General features: G+C 46.7%; 2 protein-coding genes across 13 annotated transcripts; one reads left to right on the top strand and one right to left on the bottom strand.

Moving 5' to 3' along the window:
• Positions 1 to 6: 6 nt before the first annotated feature.
• Positions 7 to 10530, bottom strand: LOC144469511 (protein 5NUC). 4 transcript variants are annotated; one of them, XM_078179899.1, is made up of 8 exons: positions 10386 to 10530; positions 10179 to 10290; positions 5326 to 5591; positions 3813 to 4044; positions 2475 to 3074; positions 1125 to 1562; positions 859 to 1048; positions 7 to 782 (listed from the first exon to the last, which is right to left on the bottom strand). In XM_078179899.1, exons 3-8 carry the CDS (start codon positions 5457 to 5459, stop codon positions 505 to 507), a joined length of 1872 nt encoding a protein of 623 aa, XP_078036025.1. In that variant the 5' UTR covers positions 5460 to 5591; positions 10179 to 10290; positions 10386 to 10530; the 3' UTR covers positions 7 to 504. The 4 variants fall into 4 exon arrangements, with proteins under 4 accessions (XP_078036025.1, XP_078036024.1, XP_078036026.1 ...); XM_078179898.1 differs by lacking the exons at positions 10179 to 10290; positions 10386 to 10530 and adding an exon at positions 7271 to 7586; XM_078179900.1 differs by lacking the exons at positions 10179 to 10290; positions 10386 to 10530 and adding an exon at positions 7475 to 7569.
• On the top strand, positions 6985 to 20373 carry LOC144469514 (apyrase). 9 transcript variants are annotated; one of them, XM_078179906.1, is made up of 13 exons: positions 6985 to 7102; positions 8780 to 8873; positions 13004 to 13279; positions 14526 to 14751; positions 15476 to 15592; positions 15660 to 15740; positions 16520 to 16721; positions 17936 to 18041; positions 18132 to 18226; positions 18687 to 18841; positions 18923 to 19102; positions 19590 to 19684; positions 19762 to 20373. In XM_078179906.1, exons 3-13 carry the CDS (start codon positions 13149 to 13151, stop codon positions 20000 to 20002), a joined length of 1629 nt encoding a protein of 542 aa, XP_078036032.1. In that variant the 5' UTR covers positions 6985 to 7102; positions 8780 to 8873; positions 13004 to 13148; the 3' UTR covers positions 20003 to 20373. The 9 variants fall into 9 exon arrangements, with proteins under 9 accessions (XP_078036032.1, XP_078036031.1, XP_078036033.1 ...); XM_078179905.1 differs by having other exon boundaries at positions 13001 to 13279; XM_078179907.1 differs by lacking the exon at positions 6985 to 7102 and having other exon boundaries at positions 8767 to 8873; positions 13001 to 13279.
• The last annotated feature ends 1016 nt before the right edge of the window (positions 20374 to 21389 follow it).

The raw sequence follows: 21389 nt of genomic DNA, 5'->3' as shown, positions 1-21389 counted from the left end.
CTGATATCGAGATATCGAGAGTTCCTTGTGGCATCGTTGCTTGGTAAACATCTCCTGAGCAACGATGTAACAAGTCAGAGTTAGGAGAGACGCCGTGGTGAACGGTCGGAAAGATAAGTTTCCCCCTTTCCCAGAATAAAGATCTTTGTTCGTATTATAGTTTTAACATTATTTTTTAGTATGCCAAGAGTGCGCTCACGCAACAATATTTATATATGTATATTTTATTATATTTGTATCCACGGATTGCTAAATTAAAGAATATAAATTTGATATTTCCTTTTCTCATAACAATTATTAACAATTGAAAATTTGAATAAACCGTATCTGTAAATTATTTTTATCGCTCGATAAGGAGGATTTAAAGCTTATAGTAAAAATGTACAATTTGAGGTAGAGATGTACTTAGATAAGACGCACATAAACAACGGTAAGTATTTATATAACATATTGAGTTTTAAATACTGCTCAATCCTGACTATATTCAACGTATGCTTTTACTCTTCAGGTTTGTGTTACGATTAGCCAGTTAACTAATAATGATAATAAAATAGTTACTGTAACAGACTGATGCAGGTTACTGGAACCATTGCTACCGGAACCGCTGTTACCAGTACTATTATTTGTTTCATGGTTTTCTGTTACGCTACCGGAACCGCTGTTACCAGTACTATTATTTGTTTCATGGTTTTCTGTTACGTAACTGATTCTCCACTCAACACCTGCATGCACAGGGCTGTGTTGCATAAAGTATTGTGAAAGCGTTTCTGCCGTAGTAGAACCTGATATAAAATATGAATTATTTACTAAAAAGTGTACTTCATTGGAGGTGATATGGTTAAGAATTGAATAGCATACCTAAAGGATACGTCTTGAGATCCTTCAACATAGTGTATCCATCACCACCAGATTGCATAAAATCAGGCATAAGCACTGTGTAGGTTTCATTCTTTTTTAATTCGCTATATGACGGAATACTGCAATTTGCACATTGCACATATACTGAAACCACCTTAGAATTGCTTGGTTTAGTTAAGTCATAAACTACCTGTAAAATTGATAAAGTCACGTTAAAAAAAGGATTATATTTTCAGCGAAATAATGCCCATGATGCCCATTCATACCTGGAGACCTGAGACTTGTATAAATGCACCGGGTAAGCTCACAGTAGTGTTTACGTTTAAGTGATAAACACTCCATTCTAGAACTGATAGTATCATCTCTCCAGTAATTTTTACTTTTAGTATAGAATTATGAAAAGGTAAAACACTGAGAATATCGCCCATGGTAACTTTATCATCGTTGCCCCTGCTAATAGAAGTTCGAATACTTCCACCGTTTTGGAAAGCTATCGCTGCATCTGTCCAGCCATCTTTACTACCATACTCCCGAGCATTAAAATCTATCATGGAATCGGTAATTAAGTTGCCAAGATTGCACTCCACGCGTCTGCAAACTTTACTGTCTCCTTGGAGGAGAACATGGGTTTTTCCAACTACATTGTAGCTCACATTGTTAATAGCTTCTCTCATTCCTTCTAACTCGTCTAAAATGTCTTGCGCCTGGAAATACAAACAACAACAGGATATAATAAAGAATATCAAAAATTGTTTCGACGTTTAACGTTTCATTGACTCGTACTACTTATAAGTTCGCAAAATTTTCAAACATTCTTAAGAAGTATGTTTTAATTAACCAACAGATAAATGTAGTAATAAGAGGCAGTGAATGAAATTTTTGATATTGCAAAAAGCTCTTGAATATCACATTTAAGCCTGTGGACGTAATATTTATTACAGTAAGAATGTAAAATAATTTTTCGTATTTCCATAATGTGATAGACAAGAAAAGTTGATTGTGTAAGGATAGAAGTAGAGACCGGTGGCGCCATCTACAGTGGCGGGTTATATGTAAAAGGTTATAAGGACTCTATAGATGGCGTCGCATCATTTTGCCATCGATGGAGCCACGAACAAGTTAGGGCAAGCGCAATTTGTCTACCAGTTTCAACATTTTCCCACGGATGGCGTCATCAGTCGAATTGGAAAATTATCATGGAAAAATCTACGATATCAATGGAATATTAACAAATAAATCACTCTTCGCTGGGAAATTGTAAACATTTATAATCGCGGACGATAAAACAGACTTTCAACTATATTCCCATTATATTATTAATCTGATCTTTGTGCATATTAATCTGTTATTAACTATTACCGGGGACTTCGTCTTAGGACAAGCCAGAATAACTCGACAGCGTATTGTATAAATAATTAATTTCCCAACTTCACGTATTGAATTAACAATGCCTCATGGTCGAGGATGTTAGAACGGACCAGTGGCAGTATTACAGGACCATATTAAAACAAATGTCAATTGAAATGACTTAGTTATTAACAATTCTTCGGCCACGACGCTGTCGCGGCAATATGTAAATCATTCTATAGTTTCTGTGATTGATTCGCGGTTATTACCTGTTCGATACTGCTGTCCACCAACACAGGATTACCTTTGATTTCAGTCACCTCGCCTTTCGGGTTAAATTTCACCGTGAAATTGCCCAGATACTTGGTGTACGCGTACGCCTGGACCACGTACACTTTTCTACCGCTTTCCTGGACAACCGTCGTCGGATAAAGACCTTCGGGCGTCTCGAGGTCCGGTTGTTTGCCATTGTAAAGGAAGGTATTGGTGTGTCCGCCGATCACGATGTCGATGTCCTCCACTTCTCTAGCGATCTTCTTGTCGACTTCGAAACCGGAATGTCCGACGGCTATCAGGATGTTCACGCCCTGCGTCTTTAGCCGTTTCACTTCCTTGCGGATGCTTGCCACTTCATCCAGGAAGATCACGTTGTCCGTCTGAGAGATTGTCTTCGTCTCGGGCGTCAAGTATCCGATGATACCGATCTTCGTTCCATTCACAGTCAGAACGGTGCTGTTCAGCAAATTCGTGGCCGCTAGGTCCGGTTGTTTGCTCAGGTCCAGGTTCGCGGTGACTATGGGGAACGACGCGTTCTGGATGAAGGGGACGAGACCCGCGACGCCGTCGTCGAACTCGTGGTTACCTAAACTCTGTTTCGGCAACCAAACAAACGACGGTTTTTATTTCTTCCAACAGAGGGGCTCGGCTCGATTTAGCAGAAACGACGTATGTAATTATTAGACGGAGATCGAGCGATCGCGCGAGACACTTGAAAAATTCGCAATTGATTGGAGAGAAGCGAACGCCAATTTGCGAGACGGGTGGCGGCCAACTCCTCGAAATGTTACGACACGATATTTCCGACGCGTTGATTTGTAGGAGCCGTACAAGTTCGAATATCGCTGGTCATCATCGGTAATTTGTAGAATCGCGACGTAAATTGCTGACGGCTTGCTGTCGGTCGGCGCGATCGAAATATATTCGATTAGGCGACGCCTCGCGTTGAAAGTTAACGATCCTAAATCTCGAATTTATTAGGTATAATCCATTGTCCGTTACAGTGAGTCAGCGGGACTAATGTGAGTTTTTGCTGTCGTTAAATAGATAAGGGTTTGAGATAAATCAAAGCAAACGAAGAAAACGAATGCGATAAAAAGAAAATAAATGTGTGACAAAAATAATAACGCGATTGGGGAAGAATGCCGGCGGACGATTATCGTACGATTATCGTACGATATCGTACGATAGCGAAACGAAGCAACGACGCGCGAGTGATTTAACTACGTTAATTAAATTCGCCGTGGGTTCGGAAGACCTATCGGCGTGTAAAATCGGTCAAGGCGCGACGAGACCGCGGTGGATAAAAATGAAAAGTTCGCGAGACTTACCGTGGCGTTCGGTGCCAGCAGGTTGAGGAACTTGGCGACCACTTTCCATTTGTACACGTTGTACCATATGGATCCTTGATATGTGTCCCCCGCGTTCAGGAAGAGGCAAGGAACGGAGGATCGCCTCGCTTGTCGAATCAGGGTTGCCAGCCTCGCGAATCCACCGTAACATTTTCCGTTCTTCGCGTCCTTCTCCGAACAGATGCTGGATAGTCTCGACGTCTGCTCGAATCTGCGGCCGAAAGTATCCCTTTATGCCGTTATGCCGATTAAAGCCGAATAAAGATGGCGTCGGGGAAAAAGTTTGAAACGCGGAATCTCGTAAAATTGAACGGCGCGTGTCGCGTTGCCAACGCGATACGTTGAAATTGATTTACAAAAATCGATTCCGAATTGAAAGTCGCTATTCCAACCCTTTGCACTCGAAGCCGTTTCAACCGCGAATCTCAAACAATTTCTCTGGCTTCTAGTATCTCCATTTTATATAAATAAGAATTTATTCTAAGCATATGAAATTGAATCTCGTGACTCGTACAACAGTTACATTTTCAACAATTTCTTCAATCTGAAGCTTTTGCAATATCTATAAAGATAATTTTGGAACTTGTTGCAACAAATTTTAATGGCGCCACAGAGTGTTGCCACTCGAGTGCGAAGGGTTAACATCTTTCCATTATCGAGAAATTGTTGATACAATAATATGGGACGATGGATTTAGGTTAAATCGAGATCTTTCTGTAGAAATATAATTCTGTATAAAATAATAAAAGTCGACGAAAATCTAGTTCGCTCGTACGGCATTCTACCGTATACAGTTTTCTTTGACTTCGGTTCCTTGAAAACGTAATTTTGACAGTGAATCCAACGTCGATGGTTAATAAGCCAGTAGTATCTCGTCGATCATTGGTTAACGACGAATAAGAATGAACAGGAGGAATTAACTCGTTGCCGTCGAACAAGTACTCCGAGCGAGTTTTTTTTTCCTTTTCTTCATTTATTCAGGCGTGGTTAAAAAATTAACATTGAACAGCAACCGTTGGCTATCGGATTAGCATCGGGCTGCCCACAATTAGCGATCGACGCGTGGAAGAAGCGGTTCAACTGACTCAATATTGACAAGGATGTGTGGCAATTCTCGCTTGTTTTACGGACACTTTCTTTTTTTCATCGACTCCGGCCAGGGCAACGCGATGTTGATCGCCTCAACGTATCGAGGAAATAAAAGTGAAATTTTTCTTTAACGCGACAACTTCTTTATCGACCCTTGCGAGACGGTGGCCGAGTCGACGTTGACCCAGAGTATTTAAATCGTTCAATTAATCACTGAATTTTCAACAGAAAGAAAATTGGAAAATTAAAAGATAATTCCCCAAAAAATCGCAGAATAAAGCTCGGAATTGTCATAAACATCGCGGATAGCGGAATTGCGAAAACGGTGTCCGCCTTTCGAGAGTTAGAAGAGACATCTAAACTTCGGTTGTTCGGTCGCTGCTCGTCGTAGAATAAAAATTACCTTGCGTGCATGTCGTTCGTGTGAACGATCCTGAGGGTGAGTCCTCCGTCGTCGTGGACGGCAACAGGGTTACCGAGGACCCCGGAAGAGAAGGCGGCCAGGACGCATCCGATCGAGATCAAGATCCTCAGCATTTTCGATCGGTTCCCCGTACGATTATCCGATTATCCGATTATCCGATTATCCGATTATCCGATTATCCGTTGACGCTTTCGTTATCTGGCGTTGCCAAAGGTCGACTGACACGGCGTGGTGTTAATACTCAGCTGGCGACAGTAACGAGGGAACATTAAGAACTGCCACTATCCGTATCGTATCGCGCGACCAAGTTGGTCAAATTTCCTCGTTTCGTGTTACAGCGCGATTAAAAGCCGTTTAGAGTATCCGATTAGAAAAAAGAAAACTATGCGACCGGCGTTGTTCCCGTAGGCGACGCGCGTTTCCAAGAAGCTGTCCGCCACCGCCACCGACACCGACACCGACACCGACACCGACCCCGAAACAAAGGGACGTCAAATCATCCGCTTCTCAGGTCGCACTTTCGTTTCGGACGAGAAACGCAAGGATCGACGGTCGATCTCTGGTTGGAACCGGAAGCGGAGGAATCTGTTGCGACACACGAAGGCCGCTGCCAGCTGCAGCTGTGCCCAGAAGTCGCTGACATTAACGAGGTCCCGTGCCAACAACCCGACCGCGCGCGCTTTTCCGATCGCCTCGATCCTAATGAATGAACCTCTCTCGGGTCGTACGCGCGAGCGCGTCGTCAGTCTGTCGGAATCCCGCGGAATCAGTCGACAAAGGTGTTCACGCATTCCACCTTTCGCCTGGCCAGCGATTTTTCGGCTCGATCAGCGGGGGGATTCGTATTCTTTTCGGAAACAACGCGAGCTCTCCTTGGCTTTCGTTGCCGTCGTTGCTCGACACCGAGAAATTCTTCGGAATGTTTTCCTCGTCGCGAGCATCGAATCCCCCTTTTTTTCAGCGGTTTCGTTGAAATTGTTGGAACGCGTTCGAGCAACGTAACTCGAGCGCGCGATTCCGCGTGTGTGACGGGGGGATCAGCCCGGGAACAATTATTGGCGTTGGACGATTGGCGGAACGATTAACCCTTAGCGGTCCGATGTCGAGTGTCATTCGACACAGATACGAATTCGAGTGTTTATTCGAGTCCGCTAAGCGGACCGCAAGGGGTTGGACCGCGTGTCAAGAAACGGGAAACGTACAAGTACTTCGAACAACACTGGCAACGGAGAAATACAAATATTTCACACGCGAGGAACTTTGATCCGTCTTTTATCCGCGTCTTCGTTAATCGCGGACAACTTTATCGATCGCTTGCCAGATACACCGATCGGTGGGTCAGTTGGATTTGGGATCGGTTGAAAGCGGCTACCAGTCGCGATATCCGAGCGGCAATAACGGCGAGATACTGAACAGCGTTAAGATACCGCGAGGCAATAGTTGTAATTAGTACGTATTTGCGAAGTCGAGCGCGCAGCCGAAGATATCAGTGAACCGTGGACAGGTAAAACGACGTGGAGATAACGGTGCGAAAATAATACGCTTAAGACGATCGCATGTTTCGTCGCCAGGCTCTGTTGGAAGGACATATCAACCTCCAAGGCTCTCCTCGTGTAAATGTTGTAACAATAACGGACACGTGACACTAATGCTGTAAGACGAATCGCCGACTGATCCGCGAAGGATCGAGCGTTACGAGACCTCTGCGAACATAATGAAACGGTGAATGGAAAATTGCGACGCATTCGGTACGGAGGTGAGAACTTTGAGAAATCGCAGAATTTCGGCGGGCGTCGCGCGCAAAGTTTCGCGGTTCGCGTTTCGCGTTTCGATGACGCGACGACGACGACGACGACGACGATGTCGAAAACGCTGCATCACCGCGAACACCCGCGCAGCTTAATTATCGCAATAATGTACGTACGGTGCGCGGATCGTCGCCAAACATCACAGTACGCGCGGTCGGAAGCGCTCCAATCTGCTCGCGGGACGTACGAATCGAATAGTCGCCGCGCGGTCCGCTCTATAAATACTGTGTTAGCCGGCGGGACAGGCGCGCGTGAAAAGAGGAGGACACGGCCGATGGTTTCGCGATTGCCAATCGCGACCGACTCGCGGTCCTTTTTACCAGACGATAATCGACCGCGGGACAGATTGCACAACGTGCCGACGACGAAGCGGGGAACCAGCCCCGGCGAACCGATTTTCACGAGCGACCAGCCTCGACTGAACACAGATCGGCACGCTCGGGACCTCGAGGAGCAGAGGCCGGTGTTCGCGCGCGAATCCGACACCGGGTGCCATGGATCGCGCGCGTTCCCGATCGAACCGAACCGAACCGAGCCGGCGGCGACGCGACGCCGCGCGCACATACACACGGGAGTTGTCTTATCGTGCCGGGAATCGTATTTTCGTGTACCATACTTTCTCTGGTCGCCCGATGAGGAACGATGCCGTCTGACGCGCGCCTCCGACAGACTGCTCGGCCCCGACCTTCGGGAATCGTTTCAACGTGTCGACGATTCGGCTGTTTCGGTCTCGCGCCGCGTAGGGAGACGACCACCAAAAATCGTGCTCCGCGAGAGATCGGCGCGTTCGAACCGTTCTCGATTCATTCTACTTTAACCTCTCAGGCACGGCTGGACTTTGCGCGAATAAAGTTTTTCAGAACTAAATTACCATTTTCTCTTAACACTTTATCGACCGGTCACCCGGTCGTAAACATTTTCGTTTCTATTTCGATTTCATCATTTATCTTCTTAATCGCGGAAGATATTTAATAATTAGAAATTTATGTAATAATATTGAAGCTTGTAGTACAATCCAATTATTAATTAATCTCTATGGAGAACAGAACGTCGCGCCGGAGACTGCGTTTCAGTCGCTGTTAATTTCGACGATGATTATCCGTGACGTAATGTTTTCGAAAAAACGAAACAAATCAATTTCCCACGGAGTTGTTAACGAAGTTGAAGAAGGTTTGTCTAATAAACGATTAACGATGAACGAGGGAAGCTTTCCATTCCGATGCCGAGGCCTCGATCGGTTGCAGTCGAGCAGCGGATGAGAATCCCGAGGAACACGTTTCTGTTGCGACAACCTTATCTGTCGAGTGATTTCAATGCCTCGCGTCCCCGCGGTAGAACAAGAGCAAACGGTAGAACTAGTGTCTCGTTCGTCGGACAACTATCCGTCCGACGGTTAACAATTATTTATTAACACCGATTAGATACCGATTTAGATTCTTCTTTGAGTTGCACTCGGTAATCGCGGCGATTCATTTACGTCGATTTTGTCTTTTTTCTTCAGCCTCACTACTTTTCGAGCTCTCGCTCATTGCGACCTCATATTCTTCATTCTCTATTCATTCATTATTTTAATTCTCATTATATTACTTTCTAATCTTTTTAAAATTTATTTTCTTCTTTTTCAGGGTCTCTTAGCCGCCAAGTTTAACAACTCGCCCATCCCTAGCCACGTGGAGGCGGACTCTACTCTCTACTCTCTACTCTCTCCCATCTTCTTGGGTAGGTTGCGAGTCTTTTTCTCATGTAACTATACGATTTCCAATTGGTTTACGTCGATTCTGATTTACGTCGGTCAACGAGAAATTCAATATTAACGATTTTCGATCATTAACTCGGACACGATCTGGAAACTAGTTTCGCAATATCGTTCTTTTTTGTCCGCCGGCCGTAAACTGGTTGTCAGCTGGCAACGTAGGTGATGGAATCAGCATAACATATCCACGCGCACGCCGTGCTGTCGGTTTCTTTTCCTCGTTCCACATAAAAATCGCGATCCGCGCTGATGAAACAGCGGCGATTTGCGTGACGAGCCAGCTTCGACTCCGCCGCGATAATCGCGGCAACGAGGAAAACAATTCCGCTCTCGTTAGGCCGCCGCGTTTTCGTATCAATGAATCTCGATTGTTTAACGCGTCTCAGAAAAACCGCGTCCACTGAAATGCGGATCGAAACATCGCAGAGATTCGTTTCTATTATTACGAGGAGCTATTATATTATTCCTTCGGACGGATGGACGAAAGTCGCTTTTTGCTAACTTGGCAAAGCGCGAAAGACGTTGCTCGGTGTACTCGGAGTCGTGAAAGATGCCCCGAAAGATCTTCCAGGAAGATTCGGCGTCACGATGGTACTGCGAACACAGACATAAATCTCCGCGAACGAAGTCCTCGCGACGGAAGCGACGACCGACTTGTCCGTCGACGGAAACGTTACGGAAACGTTTGTTCCGACTTGAAAGTCTCGCGTCTGGTCTCCGGGCGGCGCGGCGGAACAATTGAAATCAAGATCAATCGGAGGTGGAGAGCGATCGTCGAGGCCGAGCGCGCGAGTTTTCCCGGATGTGAAATCGATGACACGAAGACATTCCCTTGACACGAGAAAATTGGGAAAGACAGCGAGACGACACTAACAGCTGCGCGCGCGCGCTGTCAACCTGCCAGCGTTCTATAATTCGTGGACTTGGCCCGCGGCCGTCGCCGGGATGATCTACAACAGGGAAACGCCAGCCACCTTGCGGATGATGCAAGGATAAACACGTAAACACGGTCTTGATAGTCGCGACGAAATGCCATCGATTTCTCGGACGCTGCAACACAGTTACGTAAAACCTTCTCCGCATTCCCTGACGGATTCTATCGTCTTCGTCTCCGTTTATTTGTTAATTGATCCGTTTCTTCGCGCGCAGCCGACATTGCATCGCGGACAAAAATAAATCTATAGTTCAACCAAAAGCGAACGCGGCCGAATTTGTCAATGAAAGGGTCCTTAGAAGCGATGCGCTTGTTCAGAAAATGAAATTGATCGTACCCATCGGATGGCAGCGTTGTTCGGTCAGGAAGTTTCACAGGACACAATCCTTCGTAGCAACTGGCACAGCAAAGGATCCCCGAGGACTGAGGAGGGCGGTAAGGGCCGAGTCCTGCGGAAGGATGCCCGGCCGATTGTAACAGGTTCCTTTTGTTCCGAAATTCTTCCCACTCCTCCCCCCCACCCCCACCCCGACGCCCTTTTTACCTTCGACTAGCTGGGTCCGCTTCTCGGTCTATCTTGGTCGGAGAGAATGCCAGGAGCATCCCCGGCCTGGTGGGTCTTAATTGTGGGGGGGCCACGAGGATCGTCCGAAGATGCGCCTTCGACTTCGAGCAACGGTAGACGCGATTCCAATGTGGTAGCGCGCCCGCTTTCCAGCGACGCGGAGATCCGTGTTCTGCCTTACGAAATCCAGGCATCTCTCGTTATCAGATAATCCGAAATTATTTCTACAATCCGGGTGCAGCGATAACGGGCACACAATATGTTGAAATGTTCAGCGATAGATAAGGAACCGTGCCAGCGATCGTCAAACGGAGGTCTTCGCGATATATCTGTATATTTATTTATCATGCGGCAATTGTTTCTTCGATTTTTGCGATCGTCTGGAGATTAGAGAGACGATCGCCGATCGATAAGGAACCATCGAAGAGTGGGGCATTCGAAGCTACTTCTAGGTCGAAAAGAGAGATCTTTTCCTAGACAAATATTTATATATCTAATAATTAATCTATTATTATATATAACTATGATATAAATATAAAATATAATTATATTTAATTATCATTATTATTACACATAATAATGGATTAATTAGATTAATAAGCTTGCGCGAAAAGTCTCAGAGGCCACGTCCGCGTAAGATTGAAAATGGCGGCCGGCGAAGACGGCGCGATTAGCCGATCGATCGCTTAAACGCGAGACAGATATCGATGGATAGCCACTGATCGAGCACACGGTGTTCGCCGAGAACGGGACCGACACCGCACGATTTTCGTTCACGGTTTAACGATCTTTATCGTTGACCGTTGCATAACGAGCGTCATTTTGAGGCCCGATAATGGAGCCGCAACGGCCGTGGAAGGTGCGCGAAGATAGATCTTCTCTCGAGCGACCAGTTCTCGTCGAGCGTTCGCGGCCGGCAGGTGCGTTTCACGCTCGATGCCTGATTAATTGCGGCTTTCGGTGATTAATTATGGACGGCGCGGCGTGTCGTCGAATTCGCTCGATTACACGCGTAATTTTGGATCGTCTCCCCGGTCCCCACGGCACGCGGACGCCCGCTCGTTACAACGTGTCATCTCGCTGAAACCCTCTTCCCCGTTCTTTTGTCCCCTCGCGTTTTTTTTCGAATCTTCTCGCGACCGGCAATCGCGGGAAACGGCGGTTTCGGTGTTACGCGGCCAACTTGTGACGTTGTTACGACGAGCAGTTGTATCTTATTTCGACGTGTCTCAGTTACGATCGATGGAGATCGTTCTTGTTTCGATGGTCCGCGCGGTCTAACGATCGCTGTTGGAATTTAGCTTCGAGTAAGGATGCAGTGGCTTAGGGGTGGAACGATGAGTTCAGGGAAGATCTTCCTCGAATTCCCTTGACATACCAGCAATGATACCATCTGCTTAAATCGTTATCATTACCATACTTTTTATGCAAAATGAAAATAGTTTCCATTAATTGCTAGACAGCTGCGCGATAGTGTCTCCTTATCGTTTAAATAATTTTGCTATTTCCAATAATTTTGTATAAGTTTTACGGTGTCACCGCGAATTCCGAATATTTTTACGCGGGATACAGTGTCGTTTCAAGCGTGGGTCACCGATCATCGAATACGGAGTCAGCGAAAGTCACGCGACGACGTGGCCAGCCTTGGACTTTTTGCCAGTTTCAGGCTAAATTCTCGATCCTTTCACTCGAGGAGGGAGAACTATTACGATTCGTGTACAGTCGGTAAATTCGTGGCCGACGATGCTCGACGATTCGTCGACGTGAATTCGATGGAACCGATCGTTGTGCGAGGTTATATTTTGCCGATCGGTCGAATAGAGGAGCTTCTAACGCAATAGCGAGCCCGGTTGCGTCGACCGAGGTCGAGTTGGCCGTGGCAGCGTCGTTGCACGCGCATCGACAAGCACATGCCGCCGTCGGAATCGAATTACCAGATAACGATGCCGTAATTATCCGAAAATAAGCATAAAGACAGTCATTGAATGTCCATTGGATCGTCGTTGCAATTCCCATTCGTTTTAGATAAAGAGACACTCGCGTTTAAACAAAGTTGCTTTTTCCTATAACCGTCCAGCAATTCTGAACAAGATAACATTCGCGAGAACGTCGTTCAAGGCGATATTATTTATTTTCCTTCATCGCGCAATTTTCATCGGAGATAAAAGCTCTTTGTACCTGCGTCTATTCTTCGTTCCGAGAAACTTATCAACGAAGATCATCGTATTATCTGCCATAGAATCGTTTTATTACACAATGTAGTCTCTTTTAATTGTATTATTGGTGCACGTGTATCCTATTGACTAATACTTAGTAGAAATCAAAGACAATCCTGCAATCTACGTTTCTACCGACATTCAATTCAAGACTAAACAAAGCACCTTGCTTGTGTAACAATATAAAAGTTATTTCGAGCATACAATAATGCGCCAACCATATCAAAATCGTCGCTAAAAAAGAAATAACGTGTCGGCGAATTCTGAAGAAATCGGAAGCGATCCCTCGCACCTCCGCCGTATCGATAGCCCGATTATTCAGATACGAATCAGCGACGGTCGATCGACGGCTAAACAGTAGGATCGTTTATCTTTTAGCAGGGATCTCGCAGGCAGGGAGCCTCTATCGATCACGATGGATCGGCGTTGATCGCCGTCCCGAACGCTGTAGGTGGAACTCGAAGGAGCCAGTGCGATCTGCTGGTGATTCGCGGTTGCATCGGAACCCGCGAAAATCGAATCGACGATGCATCCGATTTGGCTGCTGCTGATCCTGGCCCGGGTGTCGACGGGCTTCACCGGCAGGGGACTGCATTATCCGGGCCGATCGGATTTGTTCGAGCTGTCGGTGATACACTTAAACGATTTCCACGCCAGGTACGTACATATAATAGGTGGCACGCGCGCGCGCGCGCGGCTCATTCAACCGTTTCCGAATGGAAATATGAACGACGTCGGCGCGGCAGCGAAACCGGGTCATTGAATACGTTCCCTAATTATCGGCGTAATGGCGGCCACTGTTTGCCCCGCGGATAATTATTGGAACCGATCTCTCTCTCCCATCTGCGCGCGCTGCCGTTATTAAATTGTATCGGTAATTCGACCGATCCGGCCCGATTACGGTTACGGCGATCAGCTCGCGCTCCATGCCGGTCCACGATTTATGAACCGAGGCCCGGAGGAACCACCGATCGAACGGCAATTTATTCGGACTCTTACGAGTTCTGTCAGGTTCGCCAAGGCAACAAGATCGAACCGTTCGTTAAGACCGATCCGATTCGTTGGCAAATTTAAACAGTCCGCATGGCAACGTCCGGCCCGTTCATCATCTCCGATTTTCCGTGCGGACCATAATAAATCGCTCCCTCGTTGATTGCATTAATCTTCGCCGGTCGGTTCTCGGTAATGGTGGTTTGACGAGCCCCGCGCCCATCGAACGTTCGCGACAAGACGAATGCGCGGATCGCCAGTGATCAATAACGATGCGAGGCGATTCGATGAAACGGATCGCGCGGGGAATTGATAAGTTCGCCGGATTGCGGGCCCGCGTGAACGGCGGTCACGGGACGGAGGCCGGAACGATCGGAAAGTTCGAAAGCGAAACGCGCGTTGGGCGAGACCTCGGGCTTCAACGAGCAAACGATTCGAGTTCAAACCTTAAATTTTAAAATCACAACAAACGACCTTAAATATTAAACTTGAGAACATGTTTTTGACAAACCTGGTGAACATTCTCTTAAAACTCGAAAATTCGCTGAAGTAAATCATATAATGCACTTATTTCCGCTTTATCTACCAAGGAGAAGTAGGCGAGGCTTCACCAGAACATGGCAAATACATTACACCTGGCCGACAATTGACGACAGTTGTTTCGCATTATTTTTGGCCTACGATCCATGAAACATTTATGACTTGGTCAGCCCGTTGAAAAACGTGCTTATCGTTCTACTCGGACGATAACGATAGATAGATGGATGGAATTTGGTCAGCAGTTTTCCCTCGCGTTTCCGATAAAGGGAACACTTCCCAGTAGATAAAGCGCTTACTTTTCCTGATGCGCGCGCGAGTTTCCCCGTCGTTTGGTCACCGAACAAAAATTTTCCCGGATCTCTCGCGGTTCCAGGTTCGAGGAGACGATCCATCGATCCAGCGAGTTCTACACGGAAGCGGGAACGGTGGCCGTCGGCGGTATCGCCCGTGTCTCGACTGTCGTGAAACAGTTGATCGAGGAAAGCGAGAATCCGATTTTCCTGAACGCCGGCGACAATTTCCAGGGGACGATATGGTACAACGTGCATCGGTGGAACGTGACGGCGAGGTTCATGAACATGCTGCCGCACGACGTTCTGGTAAGCAGCGGGCAGAGGAGGAAGTATGATCGCGAGGGAAACGAGGATCGCGCGAGACGCGGCGCGGCGCGGCACGCAGGTCCCTCCCGGCTCTCTTAATTGGGTCAAACGGGTTTAACGATCGATTATCCGAACGCGGTTTCGTTCCGTTACTCAACAAGATATGCCCGTGTCGGGGCAATAAAATCGAACGGATCGTTCCATGAATTTTCGACGAACGATAAAACGGGGCACGGGGCACGGGCCACGCGGAGCACTACCGCGGCGGCATATTCGCCGATGCACGGCGGGCCTTTTCGCGGAAAGAGAGGTCGTCGCATGGAAGAAGCAGCCGATCGTTGGTGGTGGGGGGTCACTGTGTTTGCTACCGGAAGCCGGGAGCCTCGCGACTCAGCCGGTTACGTCTGCGTCCTTAAGAAAACGCACGTTTGTCAATTATATTAATTTATCGCTTGTCCGCCTTGAGTTATGTCGGCCTTTATCTATGTCGCTGTGAATTTTTACACACGCTTCGAGCCGCGCGCGCGCGTCTCGCACGGAAGCCCGCCGTTCTCCACTTCGTTCGCAACTCTTATCGCTCTCGATCGAGGCTCCCGATGCGCGTGTCTTTCGATCAATTATATTGTTACATCTACTTGTTCATTTACTTATCTCTGCTAGGACTGCTGCTCTATTTTCTACCAATGTAATCGGGCGCATAATTTCTGCGCGTTTCTTTTCCCAGACGCTGGGAAACCACGAGTTCGACGACGGCGTCGCCGGTGTGGTGCCGTTTTTGAAAAATCTCCAGGCGCCCGTGGTCGTGGCTAACATCGACGCCAGCCTGGAACCATCGATGCAGGTTCGTGTGGATCGATCGAGATCTCGGTTAACGCGGGATTCTTACTTGAAACGATTTCACGCTGCAGGGTCTGTACAAGAACAGCACCGTGATCGAGAAGAATGGTACCAAGATCGGGGTCATCGGCGTCATTTTATCGACCACGAGCGTACGTACTTAAAACCCGCCGCGCATCTTAATCAGAGATCTTTTTTTACGCTTCTCTCGTTCACGCTGAATATTTTATGTTTGCCCGGTGAAACGCGAGCACACGGCTTCCGAAAGAAAAATTGATAATCGCCGTCCGAGCAGGGGGAATTCGAGCACGCTCGCCGATCTCTTTCAATTTGCGTTTTACGGTTAAATCGGCGATCGCTAAGAAATTAATTGGGTGGTTATTCGAATTTATAAAAACGACGGTATGCGCGAAGACCGCGCCGTCCGGTACGATGTTCGTCAAGACCGATCAAGACCGACGATACCGGCTGCCATAATCATGGCCCATTTACGTCCCGGCGTTACAACGGTCCCGAAACCCTCGTCAAATCGTTCTAATCGATACTGGAAGCGGTCCAGACGGCTCGGTTAAACTTTTGATTGATTCGTAACATTTGTCTCGCGTCCGATTGTCACACTCCGGCAATCGGTCTTTCAATCGGCGCGTCGTCGTCCACCGGGCTCGAAAATAGCGACGCCAAGGCCACGATTACCCGCGCGTCGAAGACGAAAAATAAGGCGAACGAAAGAGATCGTTGCTCGTTTTGCCAAAGCGCTCGTCGACGGCAAGGCTCGCGACGGTTCTAAGAAGCCGTGGCAGCGTCGCCGTGAATAATCGCGCGACTACTCCGCCGATTACAGAGTTAGCCCGCGATCGCTTAAACCTCAAACCGGAAGTATAACTCGGCCGTTTCGGCCGCGGACCCTAATTTCGAACTTACAAATTGCCAGACAATCGCCGTTACCGGGAGATTGAAGTTCCTCGACGAGGTGGAAACGGTGAACGCCGAGGCGAGCCGATTGAAGTCCCAGGGGGTGGATATTATCGTCGTTTTAAGTCACTGCGGCCTGGACGTGGACAGGATAATGGCCCGCGATTGTCCATTAATCGACCTGATCGTCGGCGGGCACTCGCACACGCTACTCTACACAGGCAAGTTGTCCGTGAAACGACGTAACGCCGAGAGGTGGTATCGCAAACAATTTTGCTGCCGGCCCCGATCACCTGTAATCTTTGCCTCCGCGCCGATCGGCCGTCGCGCAGATTAAAAATGAGTATAGTGGCGCGATCATTAAACCGGACCGCCGCGGAACCTCCTCTCGCGATTCGCTAAATACATGTATAGACCGCTCGATGAAGATCGCTCGCTTTTCGCATAAATCGGCTGACGTCCTGACACGTTTCAACGTGTTCGTTCGTCGGGTTCGTCGTATTCGTCGCTTTACGCGCTCGCGATCGACTAAATAAATGAAACACGTTATTTATAACTCGTTAACACCAAATTTACAGTGCGGCTAAAGCAGTTGAAGTATTTGCTTTTTGATACGAACAATTTTAAGAGGAAAGAATGTAAAAGCATCTTGACCACAGTTGTAAATTTAGTGTTAAAATACCCATCGAGAAATACGTCGAACTAATGGAATGCTCCTCTACCCTGCGATTAATACAATTTTTATTTTACGTAGAGATGACTTATCTGATCAGCGCCCGTTAAGCGTTCTTACAATTTTGCATAATCTGACGCAAGGATTGGCCGTGTCGGATCATGCAGGAATTAATTCGAGAACGTCGATACATTTTCCACCGTGCGCTTTGCGATTCTTTGATCGAGGATCTCCTTTGCGATGGAGCTTTCGATAATATTCATCCGATATCGAGTCCGGCTCTCGCCGATTCAGGGATCCGTTTTTGCTTAAACAAGTTACAAGTTAACCGCGGTGGAATGTTTAACGAGGGTCCTTCGAGGGTCGCGTTGACTTTTTAATGGCCTCGCGGCGGATTCGCGGCGCTCGTCGAGCCGAGTCTTCTATCGGTCCCTCGTTTCGACCACCGAAACTTAACCCTTTGCAGACCAGGGGCGACTCTCGTTTCGTTTGGCAAAACGAGTGACAGTCCGTTTTTATGTTAAGATAATTTATATATAAATTATATAATTGTATATAAATTATATTTCTATAATATACAAAATTATATTAGTATTACATATAAACTATATTTGTATAATATACAAATTAAAATAATCTGTGTACAAAACACTCGACACATCTGAGAAAATCGCCTGGTCCTGCTACCTCGCTCGGTGAAAAAGGGTTAATTCACGAAACAGCGTTAATTCGAGCCAGTTAAAGATCGCGCCGGGTTTGCAGGACAACTTCCAAACAACGACCAACCAGCGGACGATTATCCGGTGGTGGTCAGCCAAGCGGAGACGAACAGGACGGTGCTGATTGTGCAGGCGGCCGCGTTCACCAGGTACGCGCGATTCCTTTACCGCGTGCAAGTGGTCCCGTGTTTTTCTTGCGGAGGTTTGACCAAGTTGTTCATTGTCTGCTTCCCCCCCAGGTATCTGGGGAACTTGACGGTGTGGTTCGACGAGCACGGCGAGGTGGCTGATTGGGACGGTAATCCGATTTTTCTTGACAGTTCCGTCGAGCAAGGTGAGAGAGACCTGCGGAAGTCGGGAAAGTAAAGCGTTAGACTTAATTGCGGTCTCGTTTCTAACTCAAACATAGCGTTTCGTTTACCGAAATCAGGAAGGAAGGGACACCCGGTTGGTAACTCTTTGAGCAGCCTTTGCACAATGGCGGAGCTTCAAAATCGAATACAAAAGCTCTTTTCTTTCGCTCCGATTATTTCAAAATTGTCGCTATTAAGATTAGCACTTGCTAGGTGTATGTATTTTTGTTAGTTCAACTGGATGATAGAACATAAAAAGTTGGTTAGCCATCCAAGCAAAGGCTGGTGAAAAAATTTCTGGGGAGCTCTCGAGCACAGTCGAGATCGACAGTGATCTTTACAATCACAGTTTATAGCGTTTTATTCTATAAAAAGTTCGCTAAATAAATTTCTCTATCGGATACTGTAATATGGCGGTAACGAAGCAGTCCTATTCGATAGATCCTGTTATGGTGGAGGCCTTGGAGCCGTGGAAAGCGACGGTGGACGAGGCAGCGAAGAGGAAGATCGCTCAATCGAAGGTTTATCTTGATAGCCGTTGCCGCCAGCAGGAGTGCAACCTTGGCAATTTAATCACCGACGCGATGGTGGACGGGGTGCGTGCCCGATACCTGGAGACAAGATGATCGATAGATTAAACAACGGACCTGTTAATTCGCACGGCTTTTGGGTTTCAGTATGCGGGGAAAGCGGAGAACGAGACCGATTGGACGCACGCGGCCGTGGCGTGCATGAATCCGGGTGGGATACGCGCCCCTATCGAATCGACGGACATCACTTTCAGCGATTTAATAATGGCACAGCCTTTCGAGAACACGTGGGACACCATCGAGCTGAAAGGAAGTTGTATCCTGGATGTGAGTAGAATTTTTAATCCCGAGATTTAGGGTCTTTATCCTCTGTTGACGCAGGCGAGACCAGCTTGCGATAGTCTCGGCCGTTTGGCCACCTGTTGGAGACTATCTCGACTGCAGTCATGTACAGAGTGTCGCAGCCTTTAAGGCGTCTAACTTTCTTCGATTATTATTCTTGTATATTAATTATACCGTTCCAGCATCCGTTGATTAATTATTCTTAGATTGCGGATCTTTATTGCGAAATAAAACTTGCTTATACCAACTCCTAGAAATATAAACTAGACGAGAACGTTTCTCCTCTTTTAACGATCGCAACAAGTAAGAAAATAATGCAACAATTTCATATTTAATTTATTCATTTTTATTCTGAATGCATAAAGATCGCAGTCTATTTATCGTTTTCTTGCATCCATTGACGAAAGATGAGTCGCGCGAATTTTGACTACGAGAATCTACACGGTCGAAGATTGACACCTGGTTCTTTCAGATACTGAACTCGAACGGAGTGCTCGTGTGGTCCGGTCTGAAGCTCACGTACAAGATGACCGGAGGCACCAGGAAAGTGTCGGAGGTCTTAATAAGGTAAACGTTTCGTTTAATTGACGCGCGTTGCTTACGATTACAAGGATCGCAGGCGTTTGACTCGTTTTATATTTCAGGTGTCAAGCTTGCGAAATGCCCGTGTTCGAGCAACTGGTGCGGGATCAATGGTACAGGCTAGTGGTTCCCACGTTCTTGGTCGGCGCGGGCGATGGTTACACACCGTTCAAAACTTGCGGCCGGAATCACCAAGTCGGGGAAGTCGACACCGACGTGTTGATTAGGTACATGCAGAAGATCAGTCCGATTATTGTCGGGCTGGACCGTAGAGTCGTTTTCATAGACGACAATTCGGTGTGAACGATCGATCCTTTCGCATTTATTGTTGCATCAAGCGAATCTTAATATTATTATTCCATAATTATTATTATTCCATAAAGCGCATCGTACGCTCGACGATCGAATACTTTTGCACCTGTTAATTATTATAAGATCCATTATTAAGCTCCTGTACAAGCTCTACTTATACTACTTTCTCGTCTTTTATCTACTCGTTCGTAAGTTGTACTCGTACGTAAGTTATAGCCATTTGTAAGTTGTACACGTTAATAAGCTGTACTCGTTGATAAGTTGTACTGGTTTGACCCCTTGCACTATTATAACGAGTCAGACTCTCGTGATACAGATTTCATGCAGGATCTAATAAATATAAATATTATTAATTTCCGCTATATGGAAATAAGAATAAATTCTTCTGTTATCAAAGCCTGGAAAGAAAAGCACATAATAAAAGGAACAAAAGTTGTCTGGTCCTTTTATTAAAAATATTAAGGATAAGTAAGTGCTGATCAACGCAAAATGAATTGTAATACAAGGGGTTAATAAGTTGTACACATCAGTAAGTTGCACTTATTCTAACGATAAGACAAATCGATCTCTGTAAACTCTTTCATAGCATTCCAGTGAATGAATAATCTAAAGAACATCCCAGTTCGTGTCCCAAACATTCCCACGACCCCTTTCATTCAATCGTACGCTTTTTTAATTAACGAGTCAACTTGCCCAGCAATCGACAAACAATCTCGGGAGTCCGTGAAGCGGCCTTAACGTCGTAAAAATGGAAAAAAAACCGTCGCGAGACCGCGAGGATGGCCGAAAAATCTCGCGTGATATCGTCGTGAAAGCAGGAAACGCCGGGACCCGGTTATCTCGCGGTATCTTGACATCGCGGCAGGTGAAGCATTTAAATAATATATCGAACAGGTGAAATAGCAGCTGTTCGTCTGCATCGTGGCCCAGCGCCGAGCCGAGAGCCGAGAGCCGAGAGCCGAGAGCCGCGCCGGGACGCGTGAACCCGCTTTGTAGTGCCGCGAGGACGCTCCTTTTGCAGCCGAAAAATTTTCGCGTTGCACAATCGACTCCCCTTCGTTCCTCCTCCTCCCCACCCTCCCCCCTCCTTTTATCCACGACATTTTCATCAAATTGTACCGCAAGTTTAATCGTTCGCCTCCTATACGAAAATTTGCAATCGCAACCTCTTATCTCGGTATAATATTTTATTTTCTATCTAATCTAAGAATATTTCAGTATTCAAACGTTAGATGATTTAATCGTTGTACTATTTAGGTGCATTGCTCCCAGTAGAGAACTTCAATGAGATTTCTGAACAGTAGAATGTTCTGAAAATAATAAAAAAGCCTAGTCTACGAGAAAAATATGAGCCGGACCGCACAAAGGCCACCGATTC

This window comes from Augochlora pura, chromosome 4, assembly GCF_028453695.1.
Source record: "Augochlora pura isolate Apur16 chromosome 4, APUR_v2.2.1, whole genome shotgun sequence".
NCBI lineage: Eukaryota > Metazoa > Arthropoda > Insecta > Hymenoptera > Halictidae > Augochlora > Augochlora pura.
The sequence above is the reverse complement of the archived record's forward strand: the minus strand, read 5'-3'. Positions and strand labels throughout refer to the sequence as shown.

Coding starts and splice junctions, on each gene's coding strand:
- LOC144469511 (XM_078179899.1), bottom strand. CDS start 5,459: ATGCTGAGGATCTTGATCTCGATCGGATGCGTCCTGGCCGCCTTCTCT. Junction 1,563..2,474: donor TGGACAGCAGTATCGAACAG/GTAATAACCGCG, acceptor TTGTATTTCCAG/GCGCAAGACATTTTAGACGA. Junction 1,049..1,124: donor TACAAGTCTCAGGTCTCCAG/GTATGAATGGGC, acceptor TCAATTTTACAG/GTAGTTTATGACTTAACTAA.
- LOC144469514 (XM_078179906.1), top strand. CDS start 13,149: ATGCATCCGATTTGGCTGCTGCTGATCCTGGCCCGGGTGTCGACGGGC. Junction 14,752..15,475: donor TGCTGCCGCACGACGTTCTG/GTAAGCAGCGGG, acceptor TTCTTTTCCCAG/ACGCTGGGAAACCACGAGTT. Junction 15,741..16,519: donor TCATTTTATCGACCACGAGC/GTACGTACTTAA, acceptor ACAAATTGCCAG/ACAATCGCCGTTACCGGGAG.